The sequence below is a fragment of the Bombus flavifrons genome, chromosome 2, assembly GCF_040668555.2.
Source record: "Bombus flavifrons isolate JBK064 chromosome 2, iyBomFlav1_principal, whole genome shotgun sequence".
Taxonomy (NCBI): Eukaryota; Metazoa; Arthropoda; class Insecta; order Hymenoptera; family Apidae; genus Bombus; species Bombus flavifrons.
Window position 1 is genome coordinate 20,104,314 of NC_138443.1, and position 16,681 is coordinate 20,120,994.

Consider the following 16,681-nt stretch of genomic DNA (forward strand, 5'->3'; position numbering starts at 1 on the left):
GGCTTGCGAGCGAACGTACAAAAGAAAGAAGAAAAAAAAAAAAAAAAAGAGAAGAGAAAAAAGAAAAGAGAAAGAAGAGAAAGAAACGTTCATACCGGAAGCTAGGAGGATATCGCCGACGGCGTTTTTCAACGACGTATTTAGTTCGAGCACCGTGGTGGTCCAACGTATCTGTTCCCCGGCCAGACCGTCGATCAACCTGACAGCTCTTCCCATCCTATCCTCGCAAAGCTGCTTTTCCCGCTCCAGTTCCGCTTTCCTCTCCTCTTCTTCTCGCAGAAGCTTTCGTAGTTGCTCCACGCCTTCCTCCACCTCCCTCAGTCTCTGTATCGCCATATTCAGCGTCTTCTCGGTCTCCGCGAGAGCCACCTCGGCTTTCGCCAATGCTTCCATCTTTGGTATTACTTTCAGATTTACGAAATAGTAGTTGTACATTGCGTGCACCCACAGGCACAGCGAGTGACACGCCTTTGACACGTATTGGATCTGAAACAGCGCGATCTCGCTTTGCTCGCTGTATAGCAGATTTTCTCGCTTTACACCGTATCGCTGTATAAATTGCTACTTGCTTCGTCTCCGAGTCTGAAACACGCGAGAAAACTGTCTTCTCGCGAACCGAACAATTTCAAATTATAGGCGTCGTGTAACGCGGCTATGACGTTCAGAATTTAGCCTTCACGCGGCAAAGAGACTCGAATTCAGCGGCTTGGATTTCAGTCGGTAGTTTCTTTACGAGAGGAAACGTCGAAGCCAACCGATTCTAATGAACGCGCAAATCGACGATCGTATCGAATCTCGAAAATTTCCTATTTTCTATTTTCTATTTCACACAGAGTTTCCATACGCTGAAATTACGTACGTATACCTACGCGCGTAACCCGGAAACATTCGCGTTCGTCGCTAGAACGCTAGAGTTAATTTCAAGTAACTACGACGCGTACAAACGAACGAAACGCGCGTGAACCACCAGCACCTTGTACTTGTTTAAATTATACCTTGGATGGTTGAAAATCGGGATTTTCGATGTAGGGCTTTAGCTTATTTATTATCTCTTCGGTCAGACTTTCTTTATCGTAGTTCTCCATGGTGTATAGAAAGTGGCCCGGATCCGAGAGCATCAAGCTGCCAGGTGTCCAGTAATCCAGTTTCGCTTCTGCTCCGAATTTTCCACCCACCGGCACCTAACGTTCGAACAAACGCCACAAACTATTTTTTGAATATTCCGAAAATCGCCGAATCGCCGAAAATCGCAAGGAATTTCCGACCATCGTAGTCGGAGGCAGACAGTGTCGGTAAATTTGAGAAAAATCGAGAATGCGGCAAACGTAAGAGAGCCAGGAATCCCGTTTTAATTTTCTTCCGCTTCTAGACGTATCTATCGTAGCTCGTGGCGTGCCAAATTTGCCGAATTTGATCGATCGCGCTCCACGATGTTCGATCTACTGCAATAACGTTTATCTCCTTCGTGATATTTCAGGTATATCGTGGAGTTCGCGTCGCGATATTCAAACGAGCGGAACGCGCACGCTTTCGCAAACACCTACGAACCTTGATCGGTTTCACGTTGTTTATAATACAGATGGCTTCGATGACGAGAAGCACGCCGACCGGAGGCCTTTTCATCGCCTTCACCTCGGTGATGTCGTTTCTGTTCAGGGCCTTCAAGCTCTTTTCGGCAGCGATCAACATCGGCCGTGCTTCACCTGTGGCAAACATCGGCGAGTATCGATCGAATCGGTCCGCATGGTCCAGGCTCGAGCGTCGCGTTAACGAACAAACACGCCCGACGTTATGCCATCGTTCGGTACGTTGCACGCGGTTGCGGAACGTGCTTTCGTCGATTCTACCCCTACTCGTGCACGCGCACGCAACAGTCGTCGAAAAAACCTTTTTTGGAAAAAGCGAATCACGCGCGTTACGAGAAGCATCGTCGATGTCGTCGCGTCTTCCGCTCGCACGATCGAACGACTCACTCAAATCAGCTTCCGCTTCGTCTCTGATCGCCTGATTCTCCACCTTCATCTTTGCCGCTATCGCCTCTTGCTGTTTCGCCCGCGCTCGCGTCTTCTCCGCCTCCATCTACAACGGATGATCGAATCTTTCACTCGCGTATCCAAAGAACAACGTTCCTATCGTTTATTCGTTACCGAATCGATTCTCAAATTTTTCAAACAAAATTCCAAACTCCGATACTAACGGTGTCGACCGTGATCTTCTCGATCATTCTAGCCGTCGCTCTCGCCGCTTCTTCCAACTTTGGTTTCATCTCCGCGAGTAATCGCTGCATATCTTTTACTTCCGTTTCTGCGCTCGCCAGTTTCTCCAGACCTGTGCAAAACGATTAGCCAGCTCTACTCGTAACGAGATATCTCCGCTCGCGAAGAAACGATTACGAACGTTGACGTAGCATGGTCGGCGCGGCAATGTATATCGATCGCATTTTCAACGTCAACTCGAATCATCGTCTTTTAAAAATTTCATTCTCCCATCGTTTTTACGTCACGACCAACGTATCGTGTAATTTCGACGCAAGACCGATTGATCGTATTGCGCACAGATAGAAATACCGATCAAATTGGCCAACGATTCGGTCAGAAATTCGTTCGGAAGACAATTGGATCGCCATCAGCGCAACACCGAACTCGACGGAGAAAAAGAAGAAACGTGGACGCGTCGAACGGAAAACCACGTGGAACATGTAAATAAAACTGTCGTTCGTTAATCGCATTGGTTCGGCTGTAATTGGCGAGGCAGCGACCAATTATTCGATTAAGCGATCAATTTCATTTTACCCACGTTGCTTCGTTCGCGACAGCTCGAACTAAATAACGTTTATCGCCAACCTGTTCGTCCACCTGTATTCGACGAAGCGAGCTTGGCGATGTAATTTCATCGTTTGCTGTAAACGACGATGATTTACGAAATAAGTCGCGACACTGAAAACGAATATCTCGTCGTCGAATAAAATCTTACTTTGTCGTAAAAGTTCCATCAAAGTGATCGATCTACGAGAGAATCGCCGTAGTGGCAAATTTTCTTTGAAAAATGGTAAACTTTTGAAAAAGTAAACTTTAAAGTATAACTTTGAGAGAGAGAGAGAGAGAGAGAGAGAGAAAGCTATGTCAGTTTCGTTAAAATAGAGAAAAATCGTAAAATGTCTATTTCCGCGATATAACGATGAAACAGAAATAATAGAGAATACAAGGAGTAGAACGTAAACGGATAGGTTTAAAGTTGCGACGATAACGAAAAGTCTTATTTTAAGATTCGATCGTTGTATGAAAATATTTGGAAATGAAACGTTAAAAATTAGAAAAACGATTGATCGAAGCCGATCGTTCGGCGAAAATGGTTTACTCTTGACGGATGACTTTTAAGGCTTGTTTCGTTGGTTTCGCGACCGATATTTATGGCTCGGCCGTGGTAGAAATCGATAACTCCAAGTTGCCACGTATAACGAGCTTTCGTCAGACGGGTTTCGTTTAATTCATCACCTCCAAAATTACAGCCACGGGTCATTTACCTTTGACCCTTTGCGGAAGCTACGCTTTCATCCTACTTGGACGTTTGTCGTTCCTTCCGTTCTTATTTTCCTGTTAATAATTAAGGGCAAAGATATTTTCGTAATACCGTTGGTTCATCGCAGCTCGCTAAACGGCTTCTTCGAACGTGCTTCCATGATCCAGGTAAACGCGCTGCATCAGGGGTTCGAGATCGTAATTTTCAATCGAGAGTCGTACGTTTAAAACTTTAACCGGCCTTTTCGCGAATTAAGAGAAGAACGTAGAAACGCGACGCATTCGGAAAATCCCGCATCTCGGATGGTTAACGTTGTCGTAGCTACAATTTCGACCGAGAAATTGTAAAAGAGAAAACGTCTTCTTTCGTATCGTTCGATGTAATTTGCAGCGGAGGAGGAGTGTTCGTTTAAAGTTCAAAAGACAAACGGCTTGGGCGTTTGATTTAAACGAGTAAGCAGCGGCGTCGCATCGAGAAAGCGATCCGCACTTGGAATACCCTTCTGCGTATTAGAAATTCTGCCAACGTCTGTTCGTACCAGGTAACGTGAAAAGCGATTCCAAGTAGGTAACTTAAAGTGGAAGATTCTTGAAAATTCGGTGTCGCGTTCGCTTTTTTCGCAGCAAATCGATCACCGTATTATCGTGTAAGGAAGGTAGTTTTAGCGGTTCTCGCGTGAATAATCCTCTACAAAAGGTACAAGGTGATCGGCAAAGTTAAGTGGCTTTCGATCGTACATATACCTACGCCTACCTATATTACCACCTATAGTAGAGGATGTAACGTTGATATTTTTATATCGATAACTCGATACGATTCGTCAGCCTCGGTCTACTAAAATGTCCATTGACCTTTTAGCAAATAGTAAGAGTAAACATGATCGTTCTTGAAAAGAGCAAAGAAAGAAAGAAAGAAAGAAAGGAAGGAAGAAAAAGAGATTCCAAGAGACGAGTTGGAAATGGGAAAAAAGGTTGTAAATTTTTGATACGAACCAGTAGCGAGACGATCCGCCGCCGTTTGTATCTCCGTTTTCTTCTTAGCGAGGAGATCACCGTAGCCGGATAATAGTTCCAGATACGACGTGGGCGTAACGTAATTATACCGGTTCAGTTCCTGCTCGATACGACATTTTTCTTTTCAATTGTCGGATAATACGAGCGAACGAAGCACGGTTCGTAGGCTCTTCGCTACGTTATTCCGTCAACGATTAATAATCTTAATAATAATCTAAATAACTTTCGATTTGGCCGTGCGTTAAACTCGTATTTCCGCGTCGCGTAAATTAACGTCGAAACTTTGAATATCGTCGCGGAGTATAATCTCGAGCAAGTAATAACGACGAAGAATTTTCTAGTTTTCCCCTCTGTTTCATCTTTCCCATTCCGACTTACCTTCAGATAGAGATCGCTCGCATCGATCACGCTCGAATGCATATACTGGCACATTCTTACGATCGACTTCAACGCGTCTTCGGTAATAGACTCGTCTTGTATCTCGGAGAGGAATCGCATGGCGACACTCTGAAAGACGAACGCGAACAGGTATAAATCGTTGACCGAAGCGAAAGAAAAAAGACTGAAAAGTCTGGTCGTCGGAAATAATGGTCGCAACGAATTGTGTGTTACGATTACGATACGAACCTGAAGCGCGGCTTCCGGCCACGGGCAAAACCAATCGATCGTGCAGCAGTTCACCAAAGCTGGAAACTGTCTGATACGCGCGCGAAACGTCTCACCGATCGGGCTGAAAGTTCAAAAGGCCATTGAAATTTGTATTCTTCGATCGACGAATGGCAACATACTAAAGTCAGTGGGAAAAGAAATTCGCAAACGAATTTACCGTACGACGCACACAGGATTCTAAGCGAGTCTTTGGAAACCGAAATAAAGCGAAAGTGGAAGTTTACACGATCCAGGGACAGGAACGGAAGAATAAAAATATTCCGACGGAATTGGTAAAACGGTGTCAGGGAAATAGCTGCGTAAACGCGATTTAAGAGGAACCCTCGTGACAGCGACGAACGAGAGAAAAAGGTGAGAGGAAGATGTACGTCACCACGGATGAGATCGTTTGTCAATTTCGAGGAAACGATCGATGGACCAAGCGTTTCGTTTCGCGTTACGAATCGTCCTTTCTCTGGCTTGATTTACGCGTTCGATCTTAAGGCCACGATAAATCAGCGAAAGTTGCGTATAAACGCGGAAACGTGAAATTCTAGCTCCGAATATCGAACTCGTTTTATTTGCCGTCTCTCGTCCGTCCTCTTTCTCTCTACGTATACACGAGTACGGTAGAGCGAAGCGGTAATCCAACGACCAACAGCGACAGCCACGTATTTTATTTGCAAACTAAAATCACAGAAAATTCTATAGAATCTATGGAAGATCGATCGCTTTCGTGTAAAATGAATTTCCGATTTTCCGCCGATCGATCTCTTACGCGTGTACGCGCATACTACGATACGTTCGATTTTCATCAAATTCGTCGAAACGATCAGTTTCGTTAGAAAGAAGAAGAAAGAAGAGGAAAACTATACCTCATGGTAACGACAACGTGTAGGTTGTTACGCACTGTCTTCACGTAGACGGAAAACAGGTTGCTTCTATTGATCTGTAGGCCAGCTTCCTGCACGTGGCCACGCATCGAATGAAAGATCTTTTCCATTTCATCCGCCTTGTAGATATTTGGTACGTCACCGTTGTTTAGCACGCTGTTCAAATCCTCTAGCATCGAATCGTCTTTTATCTGAACGACACAGCGAACGAATCTTTTCTCCTTTCTTTATCCTTATCGAATCGCTGTCGACACCGTCTTAACCCAACGTCTTAAAAACTAAACTCGAAGAAAAATTTCGCCTGCCAACCGCTACTTTCACACGGTCGAAACAGCAAGAAGCAAACGATTACCATTAATAATACGTTGCCGAGCTTTTACCTTCTCTTCAAACACGCGTATCATTTATCGAACGGATAACGATCGATCGCGAGGGAAGCCCGTCGATTCGAACGGATAACAAATAGGAAATGGACAAATAGAAAATAGAAAGAACGAAGCGACGACTATCGCGATATCGTCTGTATACACTGGAAATTATTATGATTCTTCGAATGTACCTCAAAATTTTGCTCTTCGAGTTCGATCGCATCGATAATACGAAGGATTCGCGTATTACGTCGTACCGTATGAGTTTCAATTATATTCGATAATTATACTCGTAGCGATAGATCGAATAAAACAGATACTTTGTAGATACGGGTAACGATCGATAACGAGATATCGTAATCTACCTGTGTGTCAGAAAATAAAAAGACGATACATTGGTTCTGTACACCGGCCTTCATCATTGAATTTTTAATATCGTCGCGCCAATCGCTCGACGTGTAAGCGCTGCTCAGCTCTATTTGAAAACAAGCGTAATCTTGCATGTTCGAGGCTAGTCTCGTTAAGCTCTGTCGTCCTAAACAAGGATAACGATGTTACGTTCAGAAAGATGGCGATAATACAAAGAAGCGTTCCTCGTCGACCGAGGATTTACCAAAATTAAGCTATCGAACAAACAGCCTAAGAACTCTGGTGAAAAGCTGGATTACGTGTAAAAAGCTTTTTCGAGCCAACCGAGTTTCTCGATATTTTATCGATCGTTCTAAGAGTTTCCTCTTCGACAGCTGTCGTTACCACGATTTCTAACGCGACGTGCGCGCGTTGGTTGGCGCAAAGAAACGGAAGAAATAAAAATATAGAAAAATTTGACGAGCAACGCTAGCAAACTTCGCGAACGATCGTGCGAAACATTTTCTCTACGTCACCCGATCCTCCCATTCCCAAAAGTAGAGCGTTTCCTCGAGGCTGTCGTAGGATTCGATTGATCCTGCAGATATGATCCATAGCGTCTTGGAACAGTACCAGTTTCATGGGTGTCGTTGTCGAAGCATTGTAATCTTCCAAGAACTCCTCCAATACGCGTTCCATCTACGAGCAATTTTACCGATGTAACACGTAACGCGTTACAATCATCCAGTAATTAGTATATGGACGCGAACGATTAAGAAAACAGGTACACGTTTGTGCGTTACAGTGCATAGAGCCGCAAATAGATTCGTCGTCTATTTTGCTATCGTATTCGAACGAGAAGAAGAAACGACCGCGTCTATTACGAACGAACGGATCGGTTGGTTGCGACGGACGCGTCAACCTTCGCCGTCGATGATTCGCGTTATCGCTCTAATACGAATAAACGCTTGCCTTCTTCCGATCGGTTATTTCATCGTACTGTTTGCTGGTCCCAACAAAGTCACCGAAAAATAACGTTTCTTGGTCGCCGACGATTTCACTGGCATCGCACCGAAACTCTCTGCTCATCGTATTTCGTAAGAGGTCGTCGAACCATTTTCGGTCTTGGTCGTCCACCAAACGATCGCTGAACACTCGCACGTTCTCGTGGTACCAGAGTAACAATAATTTTTCTCGACTCTGGACAAAATCGTTTGTTTTACTCGTTCGTTGTTAACCTGTATTAGCTTTTTTGTCAGGATTATCGCATCGACGAGCATATTATTAACGCCGTTACGTCGCGTAGATACGTTTCGTACGGTTACAGTTATCCCTGTCGTTGACGTTCGTATCATTGGTACGAAGAAACACGCACGATATAACCGTATTTTCCGCGTTGCGATAATCCGTTAAATTTATAAACGACGTGAAAGCAATAGAAGAATAGATACTCGTCCAGGCTCTACCAACCTCTATTTTTGCCGGATTCATCATGAGCATTCCTTGGAACACTTTGCCGAGATCGCGAACGTTATAGGTATAATGAGACTTGTGAGGCGTCGGCAGCAACTGCTTGCATATAACGGTATATAAATCCAACGTCGAGTTCACGAAAGTGTCCAACATGTGTGCAAAGTGCGGCGTCACGGACAGCCAGGCATTTAGAATCGTTCCAAAGATGTGTCTCTAGCGTAAAAACGTGGACGATCGTATTTTTTTCGTTAATTTACGTCTGCTTGTTCTTCGCACTTTAAAATTCGTTGCACGAACCAAGATCGTGGCTTGGCTGGAAAACTTTCGCGCGTTTATTCGTCAGAGATCGCGAGATAGGTGGTCGCCTAAAATCCCAGTTATTCGCGGCGACAAACGTGGCGAACGAAAAAGACCTAGTTTCGAGTTTCGTCCCTCCGGACGATCGTCCTTCTTCGATACGTCCAACGAATGGATCTCTGGAACGATGAACTTTAGACATTTTCCTCCCTCGTAACTCAACGTGGTACGATAGTTTGCCAGGTGGCAAATAAGGAGCGAACGCGTAGAATTCGACAGAATCGGCAACAGGATACACGCGACTCCTACGTATATCGTCGTACTTGGACGTTGATTCGCTCGCTGGTCGTTTCTCGTTACTTTTGTCTTGCACGAGCTACGCTTTCGGAAACGCCGCACGCACATTTTCCACATTTTTATCGAGAACAATTGCATACCTGACACGTATAAGTACACTCCCCGAATAGAGAAGGTAACGCGTGCCCGTGTCGACCTTGCCCGATCCAACCAATTTAAAACGTACACCAGGGGAAGAAAGAGATTGGAACGGGGGCTGATGGTTATGGCCACTCGTTACTAGCGAAATCGGTGATCAAGATAAATTATGGCAGGCAGTGGCACGACTTACGACGACTAATTGCAGCGAGCACGAGGGAGAGGACAAACAGAGGCAGGCACCGGCGATACTTTGTCTCTTTCACGAGCCACGATTATTCCTTGTGGGCGTGGATCGACGACTCGATGGAATAAAACCGGATAAACGTCGAGGAAAATGAACGCGACTCGGCTGTGGTGGAAGTTACCCATGGAAGTCAGCCATCGGCGTTTAAGGGGTTTCACGCACCCAGCACTTGGGGTGGCTGTATCGAAAAATCGATTTTACGGTCGCTTTTGTTCCAACATACGGTCGAAACGGTCGAACAACGCCAGGAAAATTCCTATTTCCGATAGAATCTTCGTTCGCGTCCGATCAATCGATGATCGCGTTAATCGAAAGCGCAACACGTCGAGACGTTAAAACGTTGCAACGCCAAACGTTAATTGTTCTCCGTCTGGTCTGGTTTCTTAATTACTTCCGGCTGTCTATGCGACGGTCGCTGTAATCGTTAACCGGCTGAAAAGCGTCGTTTAAGTATTACCTTAGCGTCGTCCTCCATTTCCGGGAATGCAATGAAATGAAAGTGTCGCAACAGTCTGTCGGTTATTGGATTTCTACCGCCACCGGCCGGTCCCATCGCACCGACGAAATTCACATCCTCTATCCGGCTGAACGAACCGATCTCCTTCCGGTCGTACCATCCTGAAATATTTTCATTCCTGCGGCTCGATTCGCGTAACAACGGAATCGCGGTAAATGTCTCGCACGGTTCGCGCAAACACAGTAAATTACGTTTCAAACGAATTACCTCGAAAGTCCATGAATTGTCGGAGCAATTCGATAGGAGGCTGAGCACCGTACGTGTCAAGAGCGGGCATGTTCAAATCGTCGATGAAGAAGATTTGCTGTCGAAGCAACGGCGGCCCGTACACGTCTTTACGCCTTTTCGTCAATTTTTCGTCGATCAAATCCTTTTTACCGCAACCACCAAATAGTTCCTTTAGTTAGCCATTTTGAATTTCGAAGAAAAAGAAGCCCGCTATTCCCCGATTCAACGAATCTCTTAAACGTTTCTCCCTCGTACCGCATATTCTTTACGTTGTTTCGCGTCGGAAGGTACGACCTATCCCATACCTGAGTCTGATTCGCGCTAGTTCTGGCAGAGAAGGTGATAAAGTCGCAAATAAACTTCTTCGGCATGTTCCTCGAAAGTTTCGCCGTTACGGTCAGAGTCTTTCCGCTTCCGGTTGGCCCGACACACAGAGGATTCGAGTCGTTGATCAACAGATAGCCGATCAGCGTCGCGCTTCTTACGCTGTCCATCGTCGGTATTTCCATGTCTATTATCACGATCGTAACGGAGATAATTACATACGGAGCAAGTATCTTTATCTTAGTACGTTTCGCTGTTTACCGGCAAACTTCATCTCTGGCGTGATGTTGATGGCAGCCACGTCGTCCAACCATTTGTACCACCTCGGTGCGACTGGTTCTTGGCCGTCGATCGGATCGGTAAAGCCTCCGTCGTGCAATCTACGGCGAGGAATCGCCATTGAAACGGAAAGAACGCAAGCAAAGGGAAGAGAACGATCGGTTCGATAAAGATGTACACCTGTAATCGAACACCAAACCATCGTCGGGAAACGGCAAAGGATGGCGATTGTCTCTTTGCACTTTTCTCGTCCACTCGTTGAATATCAGACGACCGTTATAGTCGCTGGTCGCACCGAGACTCCAGACTGCAGCGAAAGCTGCCCAAGGTGACAGCAGACCGGCTGCAACGATACTATCGTCAAAGTCGCGACTGGCTTTCGCCCGATAAACTCGACAAGCCCGACAAACCCGACAAGCCCGACAAGCCCGACAAACCCGACAAGCCCGACAAGCCCGACAAGCCCGACAAGCCCGACAAACCCGACAAACCCGACAAACCCAACCTGATAAACGCGATTAGTTGTTGCAAGATTAATCTACTTTCATCGTTACATGTTCATCCTGGCGGTAATTATGCTCCCTCGTAATTTATCTTTTTTAGGCACGAGCGGTTCCAGGGTTACCGATTTCGTAACGCTCGTACGCTTAATCCTACGCCAACCAACTTTCCTATCGTTCGCTACGGAGATTTATCAAGCTTATCGCGTGCTTTCTCACAGAATATCCAATAGGTCGCGCAGAGAATCCAGAAATGAAAATATCTCCACCCCCTACTTTCCAGGAAATCGAACGAAATCGAACACGTAACACGACCAAATGACGTCGCTCGTTGCGATTAGAAATACTCGTTTAAAATATAGTCGCTCGATGAAAATTTCGACGATAATCCAAAACAACGTTACGTTTGTTATATCAACAAACGTAATAGGAAAAGTCCTATATACGCGAAAGGACAAACTTTTCGTGACGGCTAAACGTTTAAATGGAAGCTTGCCGATATTAACCGATATTGCCGATTTCAGCCAAGGCTTCGTACGTACGGTAGTTGAAACAATAACGCGACAAAGGCATCCCTGCGATAAAGATAACGACATACGATAAACAAGTTTTCACGTTAAATGCGTTTTTGCCGCGTTTCCGTTATTTATGCGACGCTAACTCGGATTGCGAGCGATCGGGTTTCTCGTTACATTAGTAACGGTCGTAGGTAGCATCGTGTAGCTTGTAGGCGGTAGACGCAACGTACGTAGAATGTGTGTTATACGGCAGACAGTAGTAGAGTCTACGAATGATACGTCATAGATAGCGGCAAACTAGTAACTATGCTACGGTTCTACGCTGTTCTGGCATCGCGATGTCCACAATTTTCCCTTTTAACGCTAAATTAAACGCTAGAAATAACCAAAGTTAGAAAAAAGACAAAAACGGTTAAAAGTATTTCAGGGGAATTCTTACGGATAAGTTGTTGGAAATTGGCACTCGGCGGAGGTTTCCCGTCTCGACCAGCCATCGGACCAATCCGAAAGTTCATCAAGTTTATGTAGGACTGTACCATCCCGGAATCGACGGTGTTTACGATTTCTCGTAGATCGTTGCGTACAACTTTCAGCCCGGGAAATAAAAACTGCCTGGTCAATTCGGCGATTTCGTCCACGTATTCCGACATATTCTGTAATTACGCAGTTACGTGCTAGCTACAACGCGTGTAAGTTTCGATCAGTCGTTCGAATTTTGCTTATCCGTAGACCGCTTACTTTGGGCAATCGTCTCAACCAGCAATTAACGAGGGGATCGAGACCTAAACCTTCCGGTTCTAGATACACCATGCCGCATCTGACCATCAGGGTAAAGATTAAAATCATCGAATATACGATGAAAATAAATGTAAATCCAAATACGAACGCAAACACGCTGTTTCTTTCTTTCGTTCGTTCGCGTTGAGCGACGCTCGATGCTCGTCTACGTTCGGATTATTCGTATGTACTCGTACGTTCGTATATCGGCCTATCGTCGTTTATCGCGTTAATCGTCGCGTTAATCGTCGCGTTAATCGTCGCGTTAATCGTCGCGTTAATCGTCGCGTTAATCGTCGCGTTAATCGTTGGTCAAAGTTACGATTTACATCGGTTATTCGGTTATTTTGCGAATTAACCTTGAAACCGTAGCCGGCGAAGCGACCTTCAGGTCGGCTACTTCGAACATCATCGTCATCGTGGGCAGAATCTTCATTATTTCACCGGAGGTTAGACAAAGTTTCTTATTGTCGTCTAACACGGTATTCATGTTCTCGATCCACAGCGCATCCACGGGTCCGTCGAAAACGTACCAACGTTTGTTCGAATCGTCCGCGGCTATTCCAGCTCTGAGCAACGTCGAGAAAATTCCATCGGTCCTACGAAAATGCATTTCCTTTCAGTTCTCTCGATTATAAGCGCGACTTTCCAGCGCGGTAACGACTTTTATGGCGGTGGCATGCCGAAAATTTGGACGTACCATAAAGCATGACACGCACGGAAAGAAGTTTGTTCGCGTTGCGAAGCAAATTTTCACGGAAGAGAATTTTTCTTCCAATATCTTCGTCTGTTTGTTCAAGCTCGAGCAGACAAGCTCGATCGGTAGATGGCAATCTCCGTTGTTTGTTTAAAATAAAAAAAATCGTGTTGCGCGATCCGCGTACTCGCCGAATATATATACTCGCGGTAGCGCGAAATTAATTCTTTCAACGAATTTCACATTTTGACGAAATTGCCCCTAGACTGGTTGCACGATCAGTTACACGACGAGAAATAGCTTTCACATTGGCATTCGAAAAACACGGCCGACCGTAGGAAGCTTCGTCTACTTAAGTAAAAGTAAAGTTTGTCGTATAAGCAAACGCTTGGTGTGATACAGCGTCGAAATAATGGATAATACGAAAAGGCTAATAATATTTATAGAGGATATAGGCGTACCGCGTTTAAATTCCGGATGCCCGGCGTCTTTCCGATTACACAGCTACCGATATTCGCAAACCTGTGTTCGATATTCCGCCTTGCTAAGAGCGATATTTCTTTCGCACGCATGCACGCGCGATACAGCTCTTAAAGAGGCGGGAAACTTTGTTCGATCCGTTATCCCGGTTTCACTCGCCATTCACTCACCATTCACGCGTGTTAAGATCGTATTCGCCGTACAGCTGACCCATCGTAATTGATTTTGGATTCAACACATGCGTGATCACAGTGGCGAATGGTTTACCGCTTGGCTGTAGCTGTCCCTTCAGTTTCGTGCATGCTTCCTTCAGAACCTCGTAGCACTGCGACAAACGCGAAAAGCACGTTAGCGTTAAAGCGTTAAAAGAAAATCTATCGATTAATTTCGCCATTTCGTCGTATCGCGTTACTTTGTCGCGTTATTCGGAGCAGCGCGGCTGATCGTGGATGGAAAATATTTCGTTTAATTAGACGCAAGCGACTGCAACAAGGCGCGATGAAACGAACCGAGATACGCTTCTTTCTCCCCTTCCAGGATATCATATCTCCTATCTGTTACATCGATAAGTATACCTATATACGTAGAGAACCAAGTGCTTAAACGATCAGACCCAGAAAAAATATTATTTCAGCTCTTTTATACATAGCGACGAAGAAATGCAACGGAAAATAATCCAAATAATCGATAATAGCAATAATAATATAGTTTAAAACATATAAATATAAAGTACGTACGAGTACGTGAAGATACGCGCGTTGTATAAGGATTCTTATAGGTGGCTCCGTCCAATTGAAAACAGCGTAGCATTTCGCAAGCTGCACGATCCGGGTTAATTAAGTTCGCAACGAGTCAGACCTTGATACAGGCAAATACGGGAAAATTGCGCAAAATGCCTGGTCAGAGATGCATAGGATTAAACAACGTCCTTCTTCGGACGTTTAAGTATCTTTGCTGGTAATTTCCAGCGAGAAGAACGTTCCGCGTGTAACGACCTTACACTGTCCATTCGATACGAAACGAGAAAGCGCGCGATGGTCCGCTTTATCGAATTTCGAATATCGCGATGGAAAAACTTTCGAACTGAGAGAAAGAGAGAGAGAGAGAGAGAGAGAGAGAGAGAGACTAGTAGTCTGGTTGCTTGGTTGCGCGTCGACTCGTTTCACTGCAAGTTGGTACGTTACGATACGTGTATACTACTTTGCCAGATGTCGCCTATCGCTCAGCGAGACGTAATTTTCGATTCGTACGAGTTGGTCGATCCGCCATAAGACGTACGCATTTACGTCGGTATCGAGATTGAAAGTGGTCGCACCTGCGACGATTTGCTCGGAAAGTCCTGGAATCTTGTACAATTCGGACCACGATTCTCTCATTCTACGTATCGTTAGTTTACGTTTTAGGTTTTCAATGACATACCCGTATCCGCGACCGATAGAAGGCAAGCCAAGGCCGGAGAACGCGTGAATCGCGCGAACGAACGGATGTCGCGCGTCGTGGCGTCGGATGCCGCTGGTACGCCGTCGCGTCGTTGCGTCGTCGCGTCGTCCAACGGCCCCCCGAGAGAGCTTGCGAAGCGCATGCGAAGGAATTCGATGGGCGGCAAACTCGTCGAAACCGTGAATCGTGTTTCCAGTTTATCCGGCGTCGTTTCTCGTTGCACGACGCTCCGATACCGTCGCTCTCGTCGACCGTTTCTCTCCGAAATATATCGCGCCACACGAAAAACCTAGATTACTTCGTTCAACCACATAATTGCCATTGATTTAATCACGTTCTAAAACAAAAAGAAAAAAAGAAAAAAAGAAGAAAGAAAGAAAAGAACAAAACCGTATTTCAGTGATTTCGAGGCAAACGAAAGATCTCAGTCTTCTTGTCATACGTATAATATAACGATATACAGAATTTGTACGTTCGATCGAAAATCTACGTGTAATTTAAAATCAAATTCTGCTTCTATCTATCTATCCTAGCGAATGAAAAATATTATTATCAAACAGCCGAACGTTTGCTCGTACTCGTCGTTGAACGTACGAACGGCCGCGTCATACACCGAGTCGAATAATTAAAATATCGCGGACAAAATGACAGGATCCAGGATCAGACGGTATCCTAGCCTTGGTGAATCGAACGACGCGTTAGATCCTCCATGTGTACGGAAATGAAGCAAAACCGCCTTTCTTTTTTCTCTTCGAATTTCTATCGACACGCTTGCTGAAACGTTGTCGAAATTCGTACGAACCAAGATGATTACGACGCGCTCAACGTTCGATAAAACGCCGCAGAAAACTCTCAGAGAATAGGGGGAGAAAATCCGCAATTTCGAAACTACTTTCACTAAAGAAAAAAAAAAAAAAAAGAAAAGAAGGCGGGTTATGTATATTCCGATGAAATTTTTGATTCGCAATCGTGTGCGAATATCCCGGACGACGGATAATATCGCGAAGTGGAATTTACGCGAAGCTGTAATCGGTTAGCTTCTCTTGCATGATCCGAAAGTCGATCTGCGGAAAGTATTGCTCTCTCTCTCTCTCTATCTCTTAACGAGAAGAACTGGAACGCAGCTGACTCAGGAAAGAAGAGAAACAAGCATCGAAACGGAAAAGTTGACCCACGAGACCGGAACAACGCGGAAACAACTTGGCCCGGAAAAAAGGAATTTCAAGTCTGCCGGCGGTAAACGTTGGAAAGCGGGCAGAACAAGTCCGTTCGGAGTAAAAAGCGTAAAATAGAAAAGAACGTAAGCAGAAAAAAGACGAAACGTTGAAAGAAACGAACGCGCTGCTCGGTCAGTGTTCGTGCAAACTTGCGAATTTTCGCGTTCAACGACGCGTCGCTCGAACAGAGAAAGCTGTCACTGTTGACTCTCCAGAGATTTCGTCGGATACGAAGATAGTTTTCGGGCAGACTATCCGATCGATACTCGTCTCCTTCGGTTGCATTCCACTTTCAGGTATTGGCGCGTCCAGAGGCGCGATCTCGCTTATCTTACCATTCCACGGAAACTGACTCGATCGTCGAACGACGACTATATCCAAACGACCACCCGGACTCGCTGGAGTTCATCGAGCGACACGCGTATTCCGATCGCACCGACCACATCGTCTTTCGTGCTCTGTA

At 45.3% G+C, this 16,681-nt stretch overlaps 1 protein-coding gene across 1 annotated transcript in view; it reads right to left on the minus strand.

Moving 5' to 3' along the window:
- The window catches only part of LOC138189742 (dynein axonemal heavy chain 1-like), a 55,347-nt gene that overhangs the window by 7,745 nt on the left and 30,921 nt on the right, over nucleotides 1–16,681 (minus strand). Inside the window, exons 25-46 of the mRNA XM_069131877.1 lie at nucleotides 13,732–13,886; nucleotides 12,744–12,983; nucleotides 12,346–12,424; nucleotides 12,107–12,260; nucleotides 10,770–10,965; nucleotides 10,552–10,690; nucleotides 10,292–10,510; nucleotides 9,966–10,128; nucleotides 9,699–9,859; nucleotides 8,260–8,475; nucleotides 7,762–7,989; nucleotides 7,326–7,488; nucleotides 6,807–6,976; nucleotides 6,056–6,264; nucleotides 5,160–5,262; nucleotides 4,911–5,039; nucleotides 4,512–4,632; nucleotides 2,198–2,328; nucleotides 1,974–2,079; nucleotides 1,549–1,703; nucleotides 996–1,181; nucleotides 96–486 (exon numbers count right to left, since the gene is read on the minus strand). Of these exons, the coding sequence (XP_068987978.1) occupies nucleotides 96–486; nucleotides 996–1,181; nucleotides 1,549–1,703; nucleotides 1,974–2,079; nucleotides 2,198–2,328; nucleotides 4,512–4,632; nucleotides 4,911–5,039; nucleotides 5,160–5,262; nucleotides 6,056–6,264; nucleotides 6,807–6,976; nucleotides 7,326–7,488; nucleotides 7,762–7,989; nucleotides 8,260–8,475; nucleotides 9,699–9,859; nucleotides 9,966–10,128; nucleotides 10,292–10,510; nucleotides 10,552–10,690; nucleotides 10,770–10,965; nucleotides 12,107–12,260; nucleotides 12,346–12,424; nucleotides 12,744–12,983; nucleotides 13,732–13,886 (3,814 nt within the window). The remainder of the gene's footprint in view (nucleotides 1–95; nucleotides 487–995; nucleotides 1,182–1,548; nucleotides 1,704–1,973; nucleotides 2,080–2,197; nucleotides 2,329–4,511; nucleotides 4,633–4,910; nucleotides 5,040–5,159; nucleotides 5,263–6,055; nucleotides 6,265–6,806; nucleotides 6,977–7,325; nucleotides 7,489–7,761; nucleotides 7,990–8,259; nucleotides 8,476–9,698; nucleotides 9,860–9,965; nucleotides 10,129–10,291; nucleotides 10,511–10,551; nucleotides 10,691–10,769; nucleotides 10,966–12,106; nucleotides 12,261–12,345; nucleotides 12,425–12,743; nucleotides 12,984–13,731; nucleotides 13,887–16,681) is intronic.